This window comes from Schistocerca serialis, chromosome 4 (genome assembly GCF_023864345.2).
Source record: "Schistocerca serialis cubense isolate TAMUIC-IGC-003099 chromosome 4, iqSchSeri2.2, whole genome shotgun sequence".
Lineage (NCBI taxonomy): Eukaryota > Metazoa > Arthropoda > Insecta > Orthoptera > Acrididae > Schistocerca > Schistocerca serialis.
Genome location: NC_064641.1, coordinates 638,927,001 through 638,945,000, shown reverse-complemented (window position 1 = coordinate 638,945,000; position 18,000 = coordinate 638,927,001). Strand labels below are relative to the sequence as shown.

The 18,000-nt window shown below is 42.9% G+C and overlaps 1 protein-coding gene across 1 annotated transcript in view; it reads left to right on the top strand.

Moving 5' to 3' along the window:
* The window catches only part of LOC126474654 (fatty acid synthase-like), a 169,516-nt gene that overhangs the window by 99,297 nt on the left and 52,219 nt on the right, over positions 1–18,000 (top strand). The window contains exons 3-4 of the mRNA XM_050102132.1: positions 15,805–15,957; positions 16,135–16,308. Of these exons, the coding sequence (XP_049958089.1) occupies positions 15,805–15,957; positions 16,135–16,308 (327 nt within the window). The remainder of the gene's footprint in view (positions 1–15,804; positions 15,958–16,134; positions 16,309–18,000) is intronic.

Genomic DNA, 18,000 nt, shown 5'->3' with positions numbered 1-18,000 from the left:
TTACCAGCTGTGTCTGTAAAGTGATGGAGCGAATGGTTAACTCCCGTTTGGTTTGGCTGCTCGAGTCTCGACGTCTACTTACCAATGTACAATGTGGATTTCGTAGGCGCCGCTCTGCTGTCGACCATCTGGTTACTTTGTCGACCTTCATTATGAATAACTTCTTGCGGAAGTGCCCGACCGCGGCTGTGTTCTTTGATTTGGAGAAGGCTTACGACACCTGTTGGAGGGCGAGCATTCTCCGCACCATGCATACATGGGGCCTTCGCGGTCGCCTCCCTCTTTTTATTCGTTCCTTTTTAATGGATCGACAGTTCAGGGTACGTGTGGGTTCTGTCCTGTCAGACACCTTTCGCCAGGAGAATGGGGTGCCACAGGGCTCAGTTTTGAGCGTCGCCCTCTTCGCCATAGCGATCAATCCAATATGGATTGCCTCCCACCTGATGTATCAGGCTCCCTTTTCGTGGACGATTTTACCATCTATTGCAGCGCGCAGCGTACGTGTTTCCTGGAGCGCTGTCTTCAGCGTTCTCTTGACCGTCTTTACTCCTGGAGTGTCGCCAATGGCTTCCGTTTTTCTGCCGAGAAGACGGTCTGTATTAACTTCTGGCGCTACAAAGAGTTTCTCCCACCGTCCTTACGACTCGGTCCCGTTGCTCTCCCATTCGTGGAGACAACAAAATTTTTAGGTCTTACATTTGACAGGAAACTTAGCTGGTCTCCACATGTGTCATATTTGGCTGCCCGTTGTACCCGTTCTCTAAATGTCCTCCGTGTTCTCAGTGGTACGTCGTGGGGAGGGGATCGAACCGTCCTACTTCGCCTATATCGGTCGATCGTCCGCTCCAAGCTGGATTATGGGAGCTTCGTATACTCCTCTGCACGGCCATCCATCTTACGCCGCCTCAACTCCATACAACATCGGGGTTTACGACTTGCGATCGGAGCTTTTTATACTAGTCCCGTCGAGAGTCTTCATGCTGACGCTGGTGAATTGCCACTCGCCTACCGGCGCGATATACTGCTTTGTCGGTATGCCTGTCGGCTACTGGCAATGCCCGACCACCCGTCTTATCGTTCCTTTTTTGACGACTCTCTCGACCGTCAATACGGGTTGTATGTCTCTGCCCTGCTACCCCCTGGAGTTCGCTTTCGTCGCCTCCTTCAACACCTTAATTTTTCACTCCCTGCAACGTTTCGAGTGGGCGAGAGCCACACGCCACCTTGGCTCCAGGCTCAGGTTCGCGTTCACCTTGACCTCAGCTCGCTCCCAAAGGAGGTTACCCCCGGTTCAGTCTACCACTCCCGTTTTGTCGAACTTCGTTCGAAGTTCATTAATATGACCTTCATTTATACAGATGGCTCTAAGACCAATGACGGGGTCGGGTGTTCTTTTATTGTCGGGGCACAAAGTTTCAACTACCGGCTCCATGGTCATTGTTCGGTCTTCACAGCTGAGCTCTTTGCCCTCTACCAGGCTGTTCTTTACATCTGCCGCCACCGACATTCTGCATATGTCATCTGCTCCGATTCCCTGAGCGCCATCCAGAGCCTCAGTGATCCGTACCCGGTTCACCCTTTCGTGCACCGGATCCAACGCTCTCTTCAGCAGCTGGTGGACGTCGGTTCTCCGGTTAGCTTTATGTGGGTTCCTGGCCATGTCGGTATCCCTGGGAACGAAGCTGCAGATGCCGCGGCCAAGGCTGCGGTCCTCCAGCCTCGGACAGCTTCTTGTTGTGTCCCTTCGTCAGATTGTAGCAGGGTCATTTGTTGGCGCATTTTATCGCTGTGGCATGCCGATTGGGCTGCACTTACAGACAACAAGCTTCGGGCCTTGAAACCTCTTACCGCGGCTTGGACGTCCTCCTCACGCCCTTCTCGGCGGGAGGAGGTAGTTTTGGCCCGGTTACGAATTGGACACTGCCGGTTCAGCCATCGCCATCTGCTGACGGCTGCGCCGGCGCCGGCGCCGTTCTGCCCATGTGGGCAATTGCTGACGGTCCGCCACATTTTAACGTCCTGTCCGGATTTTAACACACTGCGTCTTGATCTTGGCTTGCCATGTACTCTAGATGCCATTTTAGCGGATGACCCACGAGCAGCTGCTCGCGTTCTTCATTTTATCAACTTGACAACCCTCTCTAAGGACATTTGATTATGCTGTTTTTTTTAATCCTATGCCTGTCAGTCTGTCTTTTATCGTGTTTTCCGTTTCGTTGCTGTTTTAAACTTGTGACTCGCGGTGCATTCCTAACGTATTCTGGGCGCTAATGACCGTTGAAGTTGTGCGCCCTAAAACCACAAAAAAAAAAAAAAATCACTGCTTGAATCTCTATTTTTTCCATCTTCGTAAATCACTACGCGGGAACAACAACAGGGCCACGTCACCGCCACAGCTCTCTTCCAAGAGCACTGACGTGGCATATGTTTACAGGCAACAGTCCAATGAGTATCACATGAACAACTCGTTGCTGTAGCGCTGACCTCTCGTGATGGTTCCTATACCTTTTCAAACCACCCTCGTATGTGAATGGTAGCAGTTATAATGCTGCACTGAGAAGTATCGCCGACAGGTCTGGGGACTGGTCCGATGTCATGTAGTGGTTTAAAAAAAGATGGTAATGAAATTCGAAAACACGGGTGAGGTACCCACAGAAGATCCAGACGGTGCAGCAACTAAAACCTCATGATCCACAGCAGCTTTCTGAATTTGTTCTTCGGTTTCTGGCTCCATATTCTGTAGAGTGACGTGACACATTTTACATTACAGGGTGCAGTGAATATACAGAACTTAGTGTAAGTTAGTTTAAGTTAGATTAAGTAGTGTGTAAGCCTAGGGACCGATGACCTCAGCAGTTTGGTCCCATAGAAGCTTACCACAAATTTTCCATAACGTGTTTTCATGTGTTGTACAGCAGCTCTTTAAACTTGAGCGAGACACCGCCAGCATGCGCCGTGTCATAAGAGCCCTCGTTTGAGGAGCGCCTGACAGCCATGCTTATTCTACTTCACATTGTATGCAGAGAAACATTATCGATATCTAACCTGCTTCCATAAAAATATATGAGATATAAAATTAATACGAGAGCATTGCATTCTCCCCTCTAATCTCGATATTCGTACTGCATATATTCAAATAGCTCATACCGAGACGATCCATAATACACCATCTAAAACGCAGGATCACTATGAAACGCTATCAACAGAGATCTTATTCTATTCTAGACCACAAGGCAGCGATATGCATAAACTTTTCCCACTTTGAATGCCATTATATACTTCACCTGTTAAGATGATGTTATTCCGTATAATGCATAATCGAAATGCATAGAGTTATCCTCAGATCGAGGGTTTGACGAAGATAGAGAACGTAATGCTTTCGCACAACGAATGACACGCAGTATTCAATAGTCAAATATCACTTATTCTAGAAGACTATCTGAAAACAATTAAGATACGTAGCAACTGGAATACTGAGCAGTGCACTCACCTTCAGAAATCAAACCTAGTGCGTGCTAGCCCAGCTATTCAGACTGCTATGAGTACGTGTATAGATGTTTAGGAAATATATGGTATGCACTTGCAGAACACCTCAGACAATATGTTTGCAAAGGATTTTGGTAGGTATTAGGCGTATCTATGGTACATTGTCACTAACAACTGTATCCATCAGAGGTAGAACATATCGATATTGAAGTGTGTGTAAATACGCTATTGAAGTAATTTAATTATATTTATGTAATAGAGCAGTTGTCAAGTTATCAAAGCCATAATCATCAATATACAGGGAGGGTCTAGAGTCTCTGTACAATTATCAATATTAATTTTACAAACTTGTGGTTTGCGACAACTGAAAGAATAAAACACCAAGTTTGTTTTCAGGTAGTGAGCACTGCAATCATCCCTGTCGTAAAATGGCGTGTGTTATCACGAGGAATGTGGAAGAGAAGCACTTTATAGAAGGAATATTGTTGCGAGTATTAAGTTTAAACAGACCGACAGTGTGTTCTATCATGGATCAGTTAACCAAGTGTCGGAGCTGTGCAAAATGAGTCCTTACAAATCTACTTGACACGCAGGACCATGGCATGCAGAATTCTACGTATATGCTCCAGATAAGATATGTGTTGCAACCAGATGACGGAACTTGCCAAGCAGCTTTTGCACCTGAGATACTGGCCTGAATCATCATTGAATTTCTTTTGCAGATGTGGCTACATTCCACTTATCTGGGAAAGTTAACAGGCACAATGTGAGGAAAGGCCACCTGTTACCCAAAATAAATGTGTTCGTTTGTCGAAGAAATCATATTGCTTACAAGGGAACCTCCCCATCGCACCCCCCCTCAGACTTAGTTATAAGTTGGCACAGTGGATAGGCCTTGAAAAACTGAACACAGATCAATCGAGAAAACAGGAAGAAGTTGTGTGGAACTATGAAAAAAATAAGCAAAATATACAAACTGAGTAGTCCATACGGAGCATAGGCAACATCGAGGAGAGTCTGAGCTCAGGAGCACCGTGGGCCCGTGGTTAGCGTGAGAAGCTGCGAAACGAGAGGTCCTTGGTTCAATTCTTCCCTCGAGTGAAAATTTACTTTCTTTATTTTCGCAAAGTTATGGTCTGTCCGTTCGTTCATTGACGTCTCTGTTCACTGTAATAAGTTTAGTGTTTGTTTTGCGACCGCACCGCAAAACCGTGCGGTTAGTAGACGAAAGGACGTGCCTCTTCAATGGGACCCGAAAACATTTGATCGCAAGGTCATAGGTCAACCGATTCCTCCACAGAAAAACACGTCTGATATATTCTGTGCGACACTGGTGACGGCATGTGCGTCAAATGACAGGAATATGTTGCGACCCACCTAACTTGTACACTTGGTGATTGGGTAAAAAGATTTTTCTACCTTGCCCGATTTAAGTTTGCTTGTGGATGTGATAATCACTCCCAAAAAAGTAACGGACGGATAATAATTGTCTGAAAATAAAGAATTAAATTATTCACTGGAGGGAAGACTTGAACCTAGGATCTCTCGTTCCGCAGCTGCTCACGCTACCAACGGGACCACAGCGCTCCTGATTTCTTACTGTCCTTGATGTTGCATATGTTGCGAATGGACTACTCAGTTTGCATATTTTGCTTATTTTTTCCATAGTTCCACACAAATTATTCCTGTTTTATCGATTGATCTGTGTTCAGTTTTTCGAGCTCTATCCACTGTGCCAACTTATAACAAAATCTGAGGGGGGTGCGATGGGGAGGTTCCCTTGTTAGCTGTAACTGAGTGTCATGTAGACTAATGTGATTTCTCACTGCTTGGTCTGCTGGATCACCAGACATGTCGCCTTTAGATTTCTTTTTGTGTGGTCACATTAAAAAAAAAAGGATAATACTATGCTGTTGCCAATGTTACACAAGGAATGTTACTAAACGTATGACGCACGTGTCGAAGTTCGTCCAATTCCATAAACTGCTGCGTGTTAGTCATCTGTACGAAGCCATTGCAAGAGTTAGCCAATTTTGTTTCACATCTACGCCGCTTCCACACCTATTTCTTCTAATATGTAGCAGTGTTGGTCCCACTTTGTCATGTCTCCCCTGAATACCACAGTCACCAGATCTCAATATTTTCGAGCTTGTGTTGTTTGCTTTGGAAAGAAAGTGTGTGATTGCCATCCACCTCCATAATCGTTTCCTGAAGAAACAATGGTTGACGAGTTCCTTGAAAACCATGGCAGACCTGTATTTATCCGTGTTTTTGAATGGCGACATTTTTCCCACCATATTAGGTATGGTAATGTATTGCTTGTCCACCATGTAATACGAGGGTTATTCAATAAGTAATGCCCCACATTTTTTTCTCTTAACATATTAATTGTTAAGAGTCAAAATTGGGTGACAATATACATCAACATGTCTTGTCCATGTCCTATTTTTCTATACCAACGCCAACATTGTGGGAGAGTATGTATTCCCTGCAGGTAAAAGCTCTTGTCCTATAGGCGTAGCCATGTTTTCACTGCATAACTGACACTCTCGTCACCTTCAAAGTGTGTTCCCCGTAGAGAATCTGTGGGCTCCAACAATTCAGATGAAATGGGCTTGTCCGCAGCTCGTGGTCGTGCGGTAGCGTTCTCGCTTCCCACGCCCGGGTTCGATTCCCGGCGGGGTCACGGATTTTCTCTGCCTCGTGATGACTGGGTGTTGTGTGCTGTCCTTAGGGTAGTTAGGTTTAAGTAGTTCTAAGTTCTAGGGGACTGATGACCATAGATGTTAAGTCCCATAGTGCTCAGAGCCATTTGCACCATTTTTTGAAATGGCCTTTCTTTGAATCTTGTGTCCGCTGTGAGCCTTCGTGGAACCCATTGTGAGTCAATTGTCGAGTTGTGATGCGCCGGTCGGCACGAATAATGGCATCCGCACGATTCAGAAAGTCTAGAGCAGTGTCTGTGACAGGACGTCCCGAGCGTGTCTGATCATGGAGCTCTTTTTGCGTTTCCTGAGGCTGTAACTTTCTTTACTCACCACCGAACTGTACTACCTATCAACTTCAGCATCGTCATACACTGCACACAAATGTTAATGGATGTTCACCACGGTTTCTTTTTCTGCACGTACGAATTCAATAACTGCACGCTGCTTGTAACGTGATTCGTATGTAGACGCCATTTTGACGCTGTACTACGGCTCTGCCATCTGCCAGAACCGTTCGAAACTTCACCGGTGCACAGAACAAACATCAAATGTGAAGCACGGTCAAGGAGTTTTGTCTACGTATATTAATGGCCTTTTAAGAAAAATGTAGGGCATTACTTATTGAACGACCCTCGTATATCTTGCGGAATGAGCATGATGGTTAAGTTAGAGAGAGAATCTAGGTTTATAGCAGTCGTTCCTCTAGTGCAACATTCGCGAATGAAATATCAAAAAGGGGAAAACTGTAGTGGTGTAGGAAGTACGATCCACCTTCTTAACATAGAGTGCGAAAAACACACACACTAAACCAGAAGAAAGTTTATTTCTGATATAAAAGCAATGTTAAGAATATGGAAAAGTCATTGTCTCCACGACAGTAAATCTGGGAATCCTCACCACCGTGCGGCAGTATTGCAGTGTGCAGACAGATGCCTGCAATGTGTGTAAAGTTGACCATTAAATCGAAATCCCTTGGACGGGTCTGCTCAGGCACACGTGACGGCGTTTGTATACTCTCCCTGTCGCAATCTTTTGTTATATACACACCTTTGAATAAAGAGAGTTTGGTTTAACACTTACCCATTCCGATGCTGAAAGATGGAATACGTCTGTTGCTGTTCTACCTCACCGTTGCGGTAGATTAGCATAGTCGCCAGCAGATGTGGTAAATGACACAATGAATTAAAGAATTTCGATCGTTTAGTCAGCGCGAAAATATTGCAGGACGGTCAGCAACGAGCTGCCCATGTAGATGCTATAAGAGAAATATTGTACTTTCGAGAGTGTACGACCTAGGTAGTACATTACTTTATTCCACTTGTCTTGCACAACACCTGCAACGAGAACTTGGAGTACATATAGAGGTGTGTGGCAACTATTTTTTCCACGTGACTAGAGAGAGACAGATACATGGCAATGGCCATAATTTTAATAACTAGGAGAATGGCTAGGGGGAGGGCAGTTGATGTTCTCTTGGCTGCGACACAGCATGGAACTCTGGACACTCCTCAATAAACCTGTCCGGAAAAATATCTTGCGGATCCTATCGTATGTCCGGCCTCTGGTGTGTCATGGAATTTCTGTAGAATATCTAATCACATAGAAATCACTGGTAGTCACCTCTTTCCAAACGGATCAAAGTTTTTCTTGCAAAGTAACCCATCAACTACCTTAAATTGCCCTTTCACTTCCTCTGACCGATTTAAGGCAAGCATAATTTGAGATATCTTGGTTGGCGTCCTTCTTCTGCTCAGCAGAGAGATCCTGAAGTGCAACGAGACAGTCACTATCTTCATCAAAGTCTTGATGGTCTTGCACAGGGTTTCTTGAGAGACAGTCGGCATCTTGGTGCTTTCTTCCACTTTTGTACACTGTGGTAAAGTTGGAATTGCTTGGAACGAAATCCTAGAACTCTTGCAAGCGACTAGCTATTTGCTGCAGTCGTCTGATCAAGACCTTTTTACACGGGATACGCCCTGAATTCAGCGCTTTAGCGACTACAGTCGTCGCATTGGAGCCGAACCTTAGGTCCATGGTCAGACGCCCATAAAACAAAAACCATTAAGTACACAAATACGAGTACATTTCATCAGTGCCGTATTCAGCTAGCACGGGGCCCGTAGCATGTTCTAAGAAAAGGTCCTTAGTTTGCTTTACGCCTCATATTTTAGGATATGAAATGAAACAGCACTTTACAAAACGAGCTTTTCTCTATTTAAGTTGGGTAAATTTAGAGAGAACACTAGTCAAACCAATGCATCTAAGGAAATCACTTTCTGTGTTCATTAAGGTAAGATGGTTAAGACGTTTTCGTTCCATGGCGTTCCTCAACCCATTTTTAATGCGCTTCAGTGTTGAGAAAGAACGTTCTCTACTGCAGCTGGTGATCATCAAAGACAGGTAAACGCATAAGACTATTTCTACGTTTGGGAAACACGATTCTAATGAATTTTCCACGAAAAGTTCACAAAACCGCCTTTGCAGGGACGTGTGCCTTTTGCTGCCAAAAGCAGCACACAAATTTGTTTTGAGCTGCTCATAAAACTGCACCAGCTCAGCACCTAGGCTTTCTTCCAAGCCGTCAGGGTAAGCACTGACGATAATTGGTGTTCTTTCCAAAATCTCTTCTACTGTTAAATACTTAAATTGCCGAAATATTCCAAATACACTGGCCCCTTGTTGGTATGCTTCCTTGCGCTGAGCTAATGCTTATCAGTTAAGACAATAAACATCTGAATTTCGAAATATTGTCCAGGTGTTTGATTTTCTCCATCTTCATCGAGAGTGGTAAACCAGCTGGAATGCTCGTACTTTGTATTTCGTCTGCGTCGTCTTGAAATCTGTTGCTAATATTCTTCACAGACGTTCAGCACTTTGGCGTTTGCTTCAATATCTGAAAATGTGGACCGCATTGGCCAAATTATCCATCCTCGAAACTTGCCAGTAAGCCTGATAATGAAATTCTGCATTTTGATCCATGTTATTAGATATGTCATTCAAGACATGCCTGATATTGTAAAAACCCCATAAAAGTACTTTCGTAGCACCTCCTCGGATCGATCACCTAGTATCCGACAACCTCTCCAAAGACGGGATTTTTTAACTAATTTCTTTCAGTGTTTTCAAAAGCAGACCTCATCGATAGGTAGATCTGGTGGTGGAGAAGGGGGGGGGGGGGTGATGTTTCTGTACAGCAGGGGTGCACAATCTTTTAGCTTGACTGGGCCACATTGGAAGAAGAAAAGTATTTTTGGGCTGTACATAGTATACTTAATCTTTGCGCTACTAACAGTAATCGCTGAGAAAAAAAGGAGAGAGAGAGAATAGTATCATATCGCAAGAGTTTCAGATCAAAAATATTCTGTTTATCACGACTTTACATAACAGGATTTTTAATTTTTTTTATACCGATCGTGCGGTAGATGCTCACCTCTTGGACCGCTTTGATACTTTGAGCCGTATGCGGGCCGCGTTTTGGACATCCCTCCTGTACAGCGTTCTATAGCACACTTGACAACCAAATATGATGAATTTGCAACGCAGGGAATGTACTTTGCATATTTATTTTTCTTCTTAGTTCGTGCCTCTACGTCACTGTACGTCCCACTCGTGTTGCTGGCATTGTCATAGCTTTGCCCACGACAGTATTCGCTATCACGTCATTCTCATCTATAAAAAATCTAATTAGCTTTGTGCGAGATGCTCAGCAGGATGGCCTTCCATGTCCAGGAATTTTACAAATCTTTCCACTGGCCCAGATGACAGGATGCAGTGCACTGTCAGAGTCAGTTGGTCTACATGCGATATTTCTGTAGTGGAATCCAATGAAACCAAATAATATTTGCATTTCTTAATTTCGTAAATATTCTGATCCCGAATGACTGATGCAAGTAGATGGATAAATTCCCCGCATATTGTTTTTGACAAATACGTTTGTCCCTTTCCGTTGTTTGCGTGAATATGTGTATGTTGAGCAAGAAAAATGTCAAATTTGGCTGTTAAGCCTAATAACCTAAATAATTTCCGTTGTGTGGTTCCCAATAATTTCATCACTACCCCGAAAGGCAAGACCTCATTTTGCTAAAAAAGTTATAACGGCAATAATTCGTTCTAAGAGTGTCTGCCATACTTCTGGTTGGTCTCAGTCTGACTCTCAAGTTGAGTATCGGCAGGCGCATACTTGTTTTTGTGAACTAAGAACCAAAATTATCGATCGCCTACATTAAGTGCTTTCTTCTTCTTCTGTTGTATTGTATCCCATTAGTCCGCAGCGAACGGCAAAGGAACAACACATACAGAACACAGACACCGGGAAACGACAATACGTTATGCAACAGTCCATCAACAAGAAAGCAACTTTCAGTCTCGACCAGGGGTGTCCAACACGTGGCCCATCAGGGGTGTCCAACACGCGGCCCACGGGCCGCGTCCGGTCCAAAGCAAGTAAAAAATTAATTTATAGATATACAAGGATATCCTGTGCTATTCCTGTACAATTGTGATAAAGAATCTTTTTCATCTTAGTTCTGATCACTACAAGTTGGTAGAAGTTAGCAATATTCATGTGGACTGGAATTATTGCCAATATTTGCTATCTAAAAGTATCGTATTACTTTTATAACAGGTTTGACCTGATATTGCATCCATTGCTGCAAATAAGAGCCACATTTTAACATTAACATCTCTACAATGGGCTTTCACGAAATCTTTTTACTGTAGTGTGGCATTTCTAAAATAGCTGATAATTGTACAAAATTCGTCATTGGACAGCCCACGGACTAGCTTCCTACAGGACCGAATCATCATCAGTTCCAGAAATTCCTTAGAAGCTTGGATGCTGAATATTAATGATACCGTATATTTGACAGAAGCAAGGTGGCTCACTTGAGGCAAGATGAAAAATAAAAATAAATTTTTTTTGCGTAATTCGTGAAACTAAATTGTTCATGATATCAAAAGCAAAACCTGTGCTGGAACTTGACGATACCAACTGGGTGGGCAGATACAGAAATCTACTTATCAGTAAAATGTTTCAAACAATAAATACGTTCGGAATGAAACTGTAATTGTGGCAAGCACAAGTAAATGCAAACATTTTTTTTCTTCATTTCAGCATATTGGTCAAACATAATCCTAAGAAAGGAATGAAATATGCACCCATACTTTTCAATCGGATGCAAGAATTTGAAAATCGATTTCAGAACTTTTGAAAAATAACCAAAACTTTTGTATTTATGCTAGACCTTTTACAAACACTACAGGTACGTTGCCAAAGATTTTCAGATGGAATGCATAGAGCTGCAGTCCGGCATCCAGGCAAAAGAACAATCTGATCATGTATCTTTGTCGGACTTTTACAAATCGTATCCGCGCAGAGACAAATATCCATTGTTGCATACTCATGCGCTACACAGGGTGGTCAGAAACAGTCTGAAAAGCTTTTAAGGGTGTTGCGGAGTAGGTTGTGCTGAGATACAACAGTTATAAAAAATCGATACGTTGTGCTGTTTTCGAGTCAATTAGCATTATGTTCGCCTATCAGGCAATTGCTCACACAAATTCCAGCAGCACGCCAGAGATGGTTTCCTAAAACCAAAGAAGAGAACATTACAACAATTGGACATGGGACGATAGTAACAATGAAACCTGAGCTAAGGGCTGAGCAGTGTCGTGAGCTATCACCTACGCTATGAGAACACCTGCACTAATTGTATCAGACAGGGCGCTTGAATTTGCACACGCAACTCCCTGATTAGCAAACACGGAAACGGCGCAGCATATCGAATATATTTCTTAAGTTATTTCTCAGCGCACCCTAACCTGCAACCTCCTTACGAGCTTTCCACACCGTTCCTGACCACCCTGTATACATCATCTTTGTTTGGAAGCACTTACGTTTAAGAACAGTTATTTTAAAGAGTAAAACTAGAACCAAAATCTCAGATGAAGACTTTGAGAACACCCTGAGAACAGCAACCATTTCCATCGAACTTCTTTATTGTTATTTTTAGTGTTAAGTAAGTACCTTACGTGCGGCCCAAAAATACTCGCCTTCTTCCAGTGTGACCCAGGTAAGTTAAAAGCTTGGGCACCCCTGCTCTAGATGACTCGTATCAAAAGTATTCTACGAAAAGTAGCTTCACACACTTTAGAACGTGTAATAGCAGACTCACAAAAATAAACCATTGGTTACTTTCTTTCTAATTACAATCAGTATAACGATATTATACGAGGGTTGTCCAGAAAGGCAGTTCCGATCGGTCGTGAAATGGAAACCACAGTGAAAACCAGAAACGTTTTATTTCCAACAGTTAGGTACACCTTCCACCTACTTCTCTACGTAGTCACCGCTCCAACTTCGAGTGTTGTCGTAGTGTTATATCAACTTCCCAATATCCTCATCATAGAAAGCAGCCGGCTGTGCTTTCGGCCAGTTATCTGCACTGGTCTGCAGCTCGTTGTCTGCGGAAAAATTTTGTCTTCATAGACAGTGGTTCTTATGAGCAGAGATGAGACTCAGGGGGAGCCAATTACGGTCTGTATTGTGGGTGATCAAACAGTTCTAATCGGAAACGCTGCAGAAGCATCTTCAATGCCCCTGCAGTGTGCGGCCGAGAATTGGAACGAAGAAGGAACTGCTCGACAGTTGTGTTATGTGGGCTGCATGACACAGGCGAAATCTCTAACTTGGCCCTCATACTTGGTGGGAGACGCTATTCCCTACGCATCTTTACGTGCTCACTGTTCACTCAAAACTGAAAAGAGCGATGCAGCACGATTGACGGGCATACTAGAGATACTGCCCAACACATCTGTGCAAAGCTTTACTGGATTTCCCCAGTGGTTTCGGTTTCACAACCGATTGGAACTTACTTTCTGGACAACCATCGTACTTGATCGGGTTATTACGACTAGCTCAAACAACTTTAGGAAATTCCCCCGTAAGTTTTGCGGTGTTGTCAACTTTCGACACATAATGTGGCCAGCGCTCAGTTTCAGGAATGAGCTAAAGTCGTTACTACTCATTTTAGCTTTGGACACCACCGTCTCTGCATTTGATACTACGTACAATACCATTCATATCTGTCCTACGCCAAGGCTCGGGATCCCCTAATGTGGGGGGCCCATAGCATTTGCTTTGATTAGTAGGACTAGTTTATATTTTACGCGGATATTCCGGCTTATGTACTTCTTTTTAATTGTCTACTCGTTTTTGTTTTATAGTGCAGTTGTATAATCATTCCCTAAACTACAAGCCTACAAACGCCATCTGTCAGAAAATCAAAATAAAAGATTTTTCAAAAGAACTAGCAAAACAAAGTTGGGACGAAGTGCACAAGGAAACCAATGTGAATATGAAATTTTCTAAATTCTCCACATTATTTAAATTGAACTTTTAAAAGGCATTTCCAAAAGTATGCATGTCTGTATCAACACCTTACAAAAACAGATGGATAGCAGCAGGTATTAAGAAGACCTCCCAAACACTTTTTTAAATACCTCAATTTCATGAAAAAGAGTCGTAGCACAAATTTTAATTCAATTCTGTGAGAGATGATGTGTGAGCGACATTTTGTTGAGATGGATGGGTTGGAGGGGAGTCAGCATCAAGGAGGTGGAGGGAGACCCACGTTATGTACTTCCCCAGGTGTCCTCAGACTACTTACACCCTGTGAATACTATGACAGTTAACAGCAAATACTTTGCAGTTCTCATGTGCTGAATTTGCTATCTGGCCTTCTGAAATAATTGCTTTATCTGGTGGCCATTTTCTATGGGAGGCTTGGATTTTGTCCAATGTAAAGAAAAAAATGTGTGTTCCACATGTTCCCTGCAACACTTGTGCCAATTTTTTGGTGGTAGTGCGCAGATTTACAAGTTTCTGCTGTGTAATGGATGTTAAGTAAATTACAGCGATTTGTCACAGAAATCAAGAATCCTCTGGTTTAGACTCTACACTCAGCTCCAGACCAGAGGGCTCTGATCATTCCTCAGAATGACACTGTAAATGCACAGCTGTGCAGAGTCCTCACAAGTATGGCTAGCTGCCTTCACCACTTCCAGCAGTCTCCAAAAAGATATCATCGGTCCCTATGTGAAAAATGTTCTGCAGCTGACTGCATCCTGTGCTCTCAAATGCACTTAGTATGACCTCGGCCACTTGGCAGACAGTTCCTCCTGGGATATACACTTCATGCATATTTGTTTTGTTTCACTTCTGTAATACAGTTACCTCAAGAGAGGCCACAATGCGCTAACAGTGGAACTGTCTAGAACTGTAAGCTCTGTCTTTCCACTCTGTCGGTGCCCTGACCATGACAGAGGAGCAACTGCTGCATGAGCAGGAAAAATAAGGTCTCTGATTACTAGCAGGAAGCAAAACTTACAGCCAGTTTGTTAGAAGTGTGTGGGTTGTCTTTTGGCCATTGACCACGTACGGTGTTCTTGTGGAACAGTTTCATATCTGGACGCATCACATGCATCATCATCAGATGGCCATCTGGTGCCAGACTGGGGTTGGGGGTTCTCTGCAGGCCACATTGCCAAAAAGAGTAGCTCTCAAGCTTCACAACATCTTTACAACATGGGATTGCCCTGCCACTCCATCACTAGTGCAGTTAGAAGTGGTCATATGGAACTGGTTAGCAGTGTCTAGTGCAGCTTCCAACCATTCATGAACACTGGTCAACCCCTTCATTGTGATATTGTAATGGTCATAATAATTAGCAATCTCTATATATGAATGTGTCTCTTTCGATGATAAAATAACTGTAGGAAGTAAGTGTGAAGCTAGATTACGCTTACATAAAGACTAAACTAGGAGCAGTGAACAAATGTGAGCTGCTGCTGCTGCTGTTGTGGGAAATTTAGAATTCAGGATGTTGTTGCTTTTAGTGTGTTATGTTTAGCATGCATCCATATCTACACCCATGCTCTGTAAGCTATTGTGAAGAGCATGGCAGAGGCTACTTCACATTGTAGGTGGATGTTGGTGATATTAAGTGCTTACCTTCTTATAAATGGATTGCAATAGATGTCCTTTGCTGTGTTCCATAGTTTTCCCTGTTTTTAGTGTGACAAACTGACACTTGGGCAAATAAATTTGCCCTGTAGCAAATAGCTGTATTGGATTGAGCTGCCAAGAGTCACAAACCTGAGTTACAGTACCAAATGTAGCTCAGGTACTATCCTTACCCTTGGATACTGACGCCTCTCTAGGAAGTACATGACATATCACCACTGCTTGACTTTACTGTGCATGGCTTGCCAGAGGGGCCCTGTATGGGGGAGACAGGGCCCATCAAGGACTGAATACAATAACCCCATCCCCCAAAAAAAACAATTCTGAACTTTTCTCTTGCACTGAAACTGAAACCCACATGAAGTGGTGCACTTCATCAGTTGGAAAGTCAGCTGTGTCACATGTCAGGGGAAGCAAGTGCAAAAGGGATGGGGCTATTAATTGTCCACACTTTGGAGCAGATCTATATACTACACACTATATCTCATATAGAAATAATATTAGAAAAGATTTGCAGTTTGTGTTATCTTACAGAGAGAATGTGAAAACAATTACTATTGTATAACCATGTTTTCAATTAATTCACAGGATTGTGGGGTGAAGAACCCCATATAGGCAAGCTAAACAGCCTTTCACATTTTGATGCAGAATTCTTTAATCTTCCCCCTGCAATAGCTGATAGAATGGATCCACAAGCTCGCATAATGACTGAAGTTGTGTGTGAAGCTATAATTGATGCTGGTACGTAACTAACTGAACTATAAATAATATAATAATCAATAAATTAATCTTCTTCAAATACAGTCCGCCTTTCTATCCAAATATTTTAACTCTATGTGTCATATAGACAAGCAAATGTCCTTTTTACGGCCTTCTTTAGTAACACTTATTTTTATATCTGCTGTCCTTGTGTTACAGGTGTGAATCCTTTAACACTCCGAGGCTCTCGTACTGGTGTTTTTGTGGGACTGTGCTTTTGTGATTCTGAGTTTTACTGGTTTTCTGGTCTGCACTTGTTCAACAAAACAGGGGCATTACATTCTTTCAGAAGTCTTCTTGCAAATAGAATATCATACATCTTTGACTTCAAAGGTACGTATTTGTACATACTATAAATTAAGATTGAAAATAGCTTAACTTTTGCCATGGACTGGGGGTAGTGAACATTTTTTTATCTACTGCCCACTTCTGTATTCTGTTACTAGTAAACTTTTCTATTCACACAATGGTTCCACAGCAGTGGTGCTTTATGAAGGAGGAAAGTAACAAACTTTACATCAAAATTTTATGAAAACCTAATGAAAATGTATTTAAAATTTTTACTGCCTGCTGTCCACCAAGAAAGCTGGAATGCCCAGTAGTGGACATTGGAGACCACGTTTACTACCACAGGCATAGATAGTTACACACACACACACACTTCTGTACAGGCTGAATACACAATTCTGTAGCTGCAGTTCTACAGTTTGACTACAATGGGGGGTTGTGTCGGGTCGAATGGGGGAGGGGAGAAAGGCAGCAGAAGTGGAAAGGAGGGTTGAAGAAGAGTGGCTGATGGCTCATGGAATGCAGCAGATGCAAAGGATAGGAATGCGATATGGGCTCCAGCTCTGGTGAGCTAGTGCAGTGCACAATGATGATGATTTGGAACAGTGGACTGAGAGTGGGTGACAGAATAGAGGAAGCAGAGACTGCAGAAAACAGGGTGTAGGCACAGGATGAGTAAAGCTAGTGCCTTGGAGCAGGGTGGAGAGATTATGGGGCTTGTGGAGATTGAAGCCTGGAGGATTAGGCAAATGAAAAATATGTCACAGGACAGTTCCCATCTTTGTAGCTAATACGGAGGGGACAGATCAAGATGGCAGGGGTTGTGATGCAGCCAGTGAAACTGAACAGCCGTCCACAGCAAAGTGACATTCCAAAGTTGTTACCTTTGCTCCTAAATCATGCACATTCTGCCAGGACTTACACTACTGTAACTTCCCTGTAGCATAGACTTTAACAAGTAAGCAAGCAAGGAGCTTTTGTTACATATTTCAAATAACCTAGGTTGTCTAGAATGATCTTTTCACTCTGCAGATGACTGTATGCTGATTTGAGGAGAGAGGTACTGGTGGAACTAAAGCTGAGTTCCACGTCAGCACAAACTCTGCTGCAGAGTGAAAATCCAGTCTGGAAGCAATACCCTAGCTTATGTCTAAGCTATATCCTTTCTTTCAGGCTTACTAGACCTACAAGGCAGGTAGGAAAACTTCTATAAAGTTTGAGAAGTAAGAGAGAGCTCCTGGTGGAACTAAGGTTTTGAGAGTGGCTTGTGAGTCAGGCATAGATAACTCAGTCTGTAGAGCATGTTTCCACAAAAATCAGAAGTTACAAGTTAGTGCCTTGAGCTGGTAACAGTTTTAATCTGCCAGGAAGTTTCAAAACTATGTTGTAATTATGAAGCAAGACTCCATTTATACACAATATGTGATTCTTGATTACATATATTTTAAAAATAATATTAACATAGTTGTGGATAAAATGAAATATGGTAGTTATGAAGGCAGCCTGATGTGGTCTAGAAGAAATACGACTCATTTGTGCAATGTCTGTAGGTGGAAAGCCTGTAAGGGAGATTTGTTTCATGCTGAAGGGGAAGTAAGTTGTTGATGTGCTAGTATTGTTGAAGAGCTTAACACTGATAAAATGTTTTGGCAAGGATAGGAGAAGTGGACACTGTTATTCAAGAAAATGATCCAAAGAGCTGAAGAGGACCAAGTGAAATATACTGGAAAGCAGATG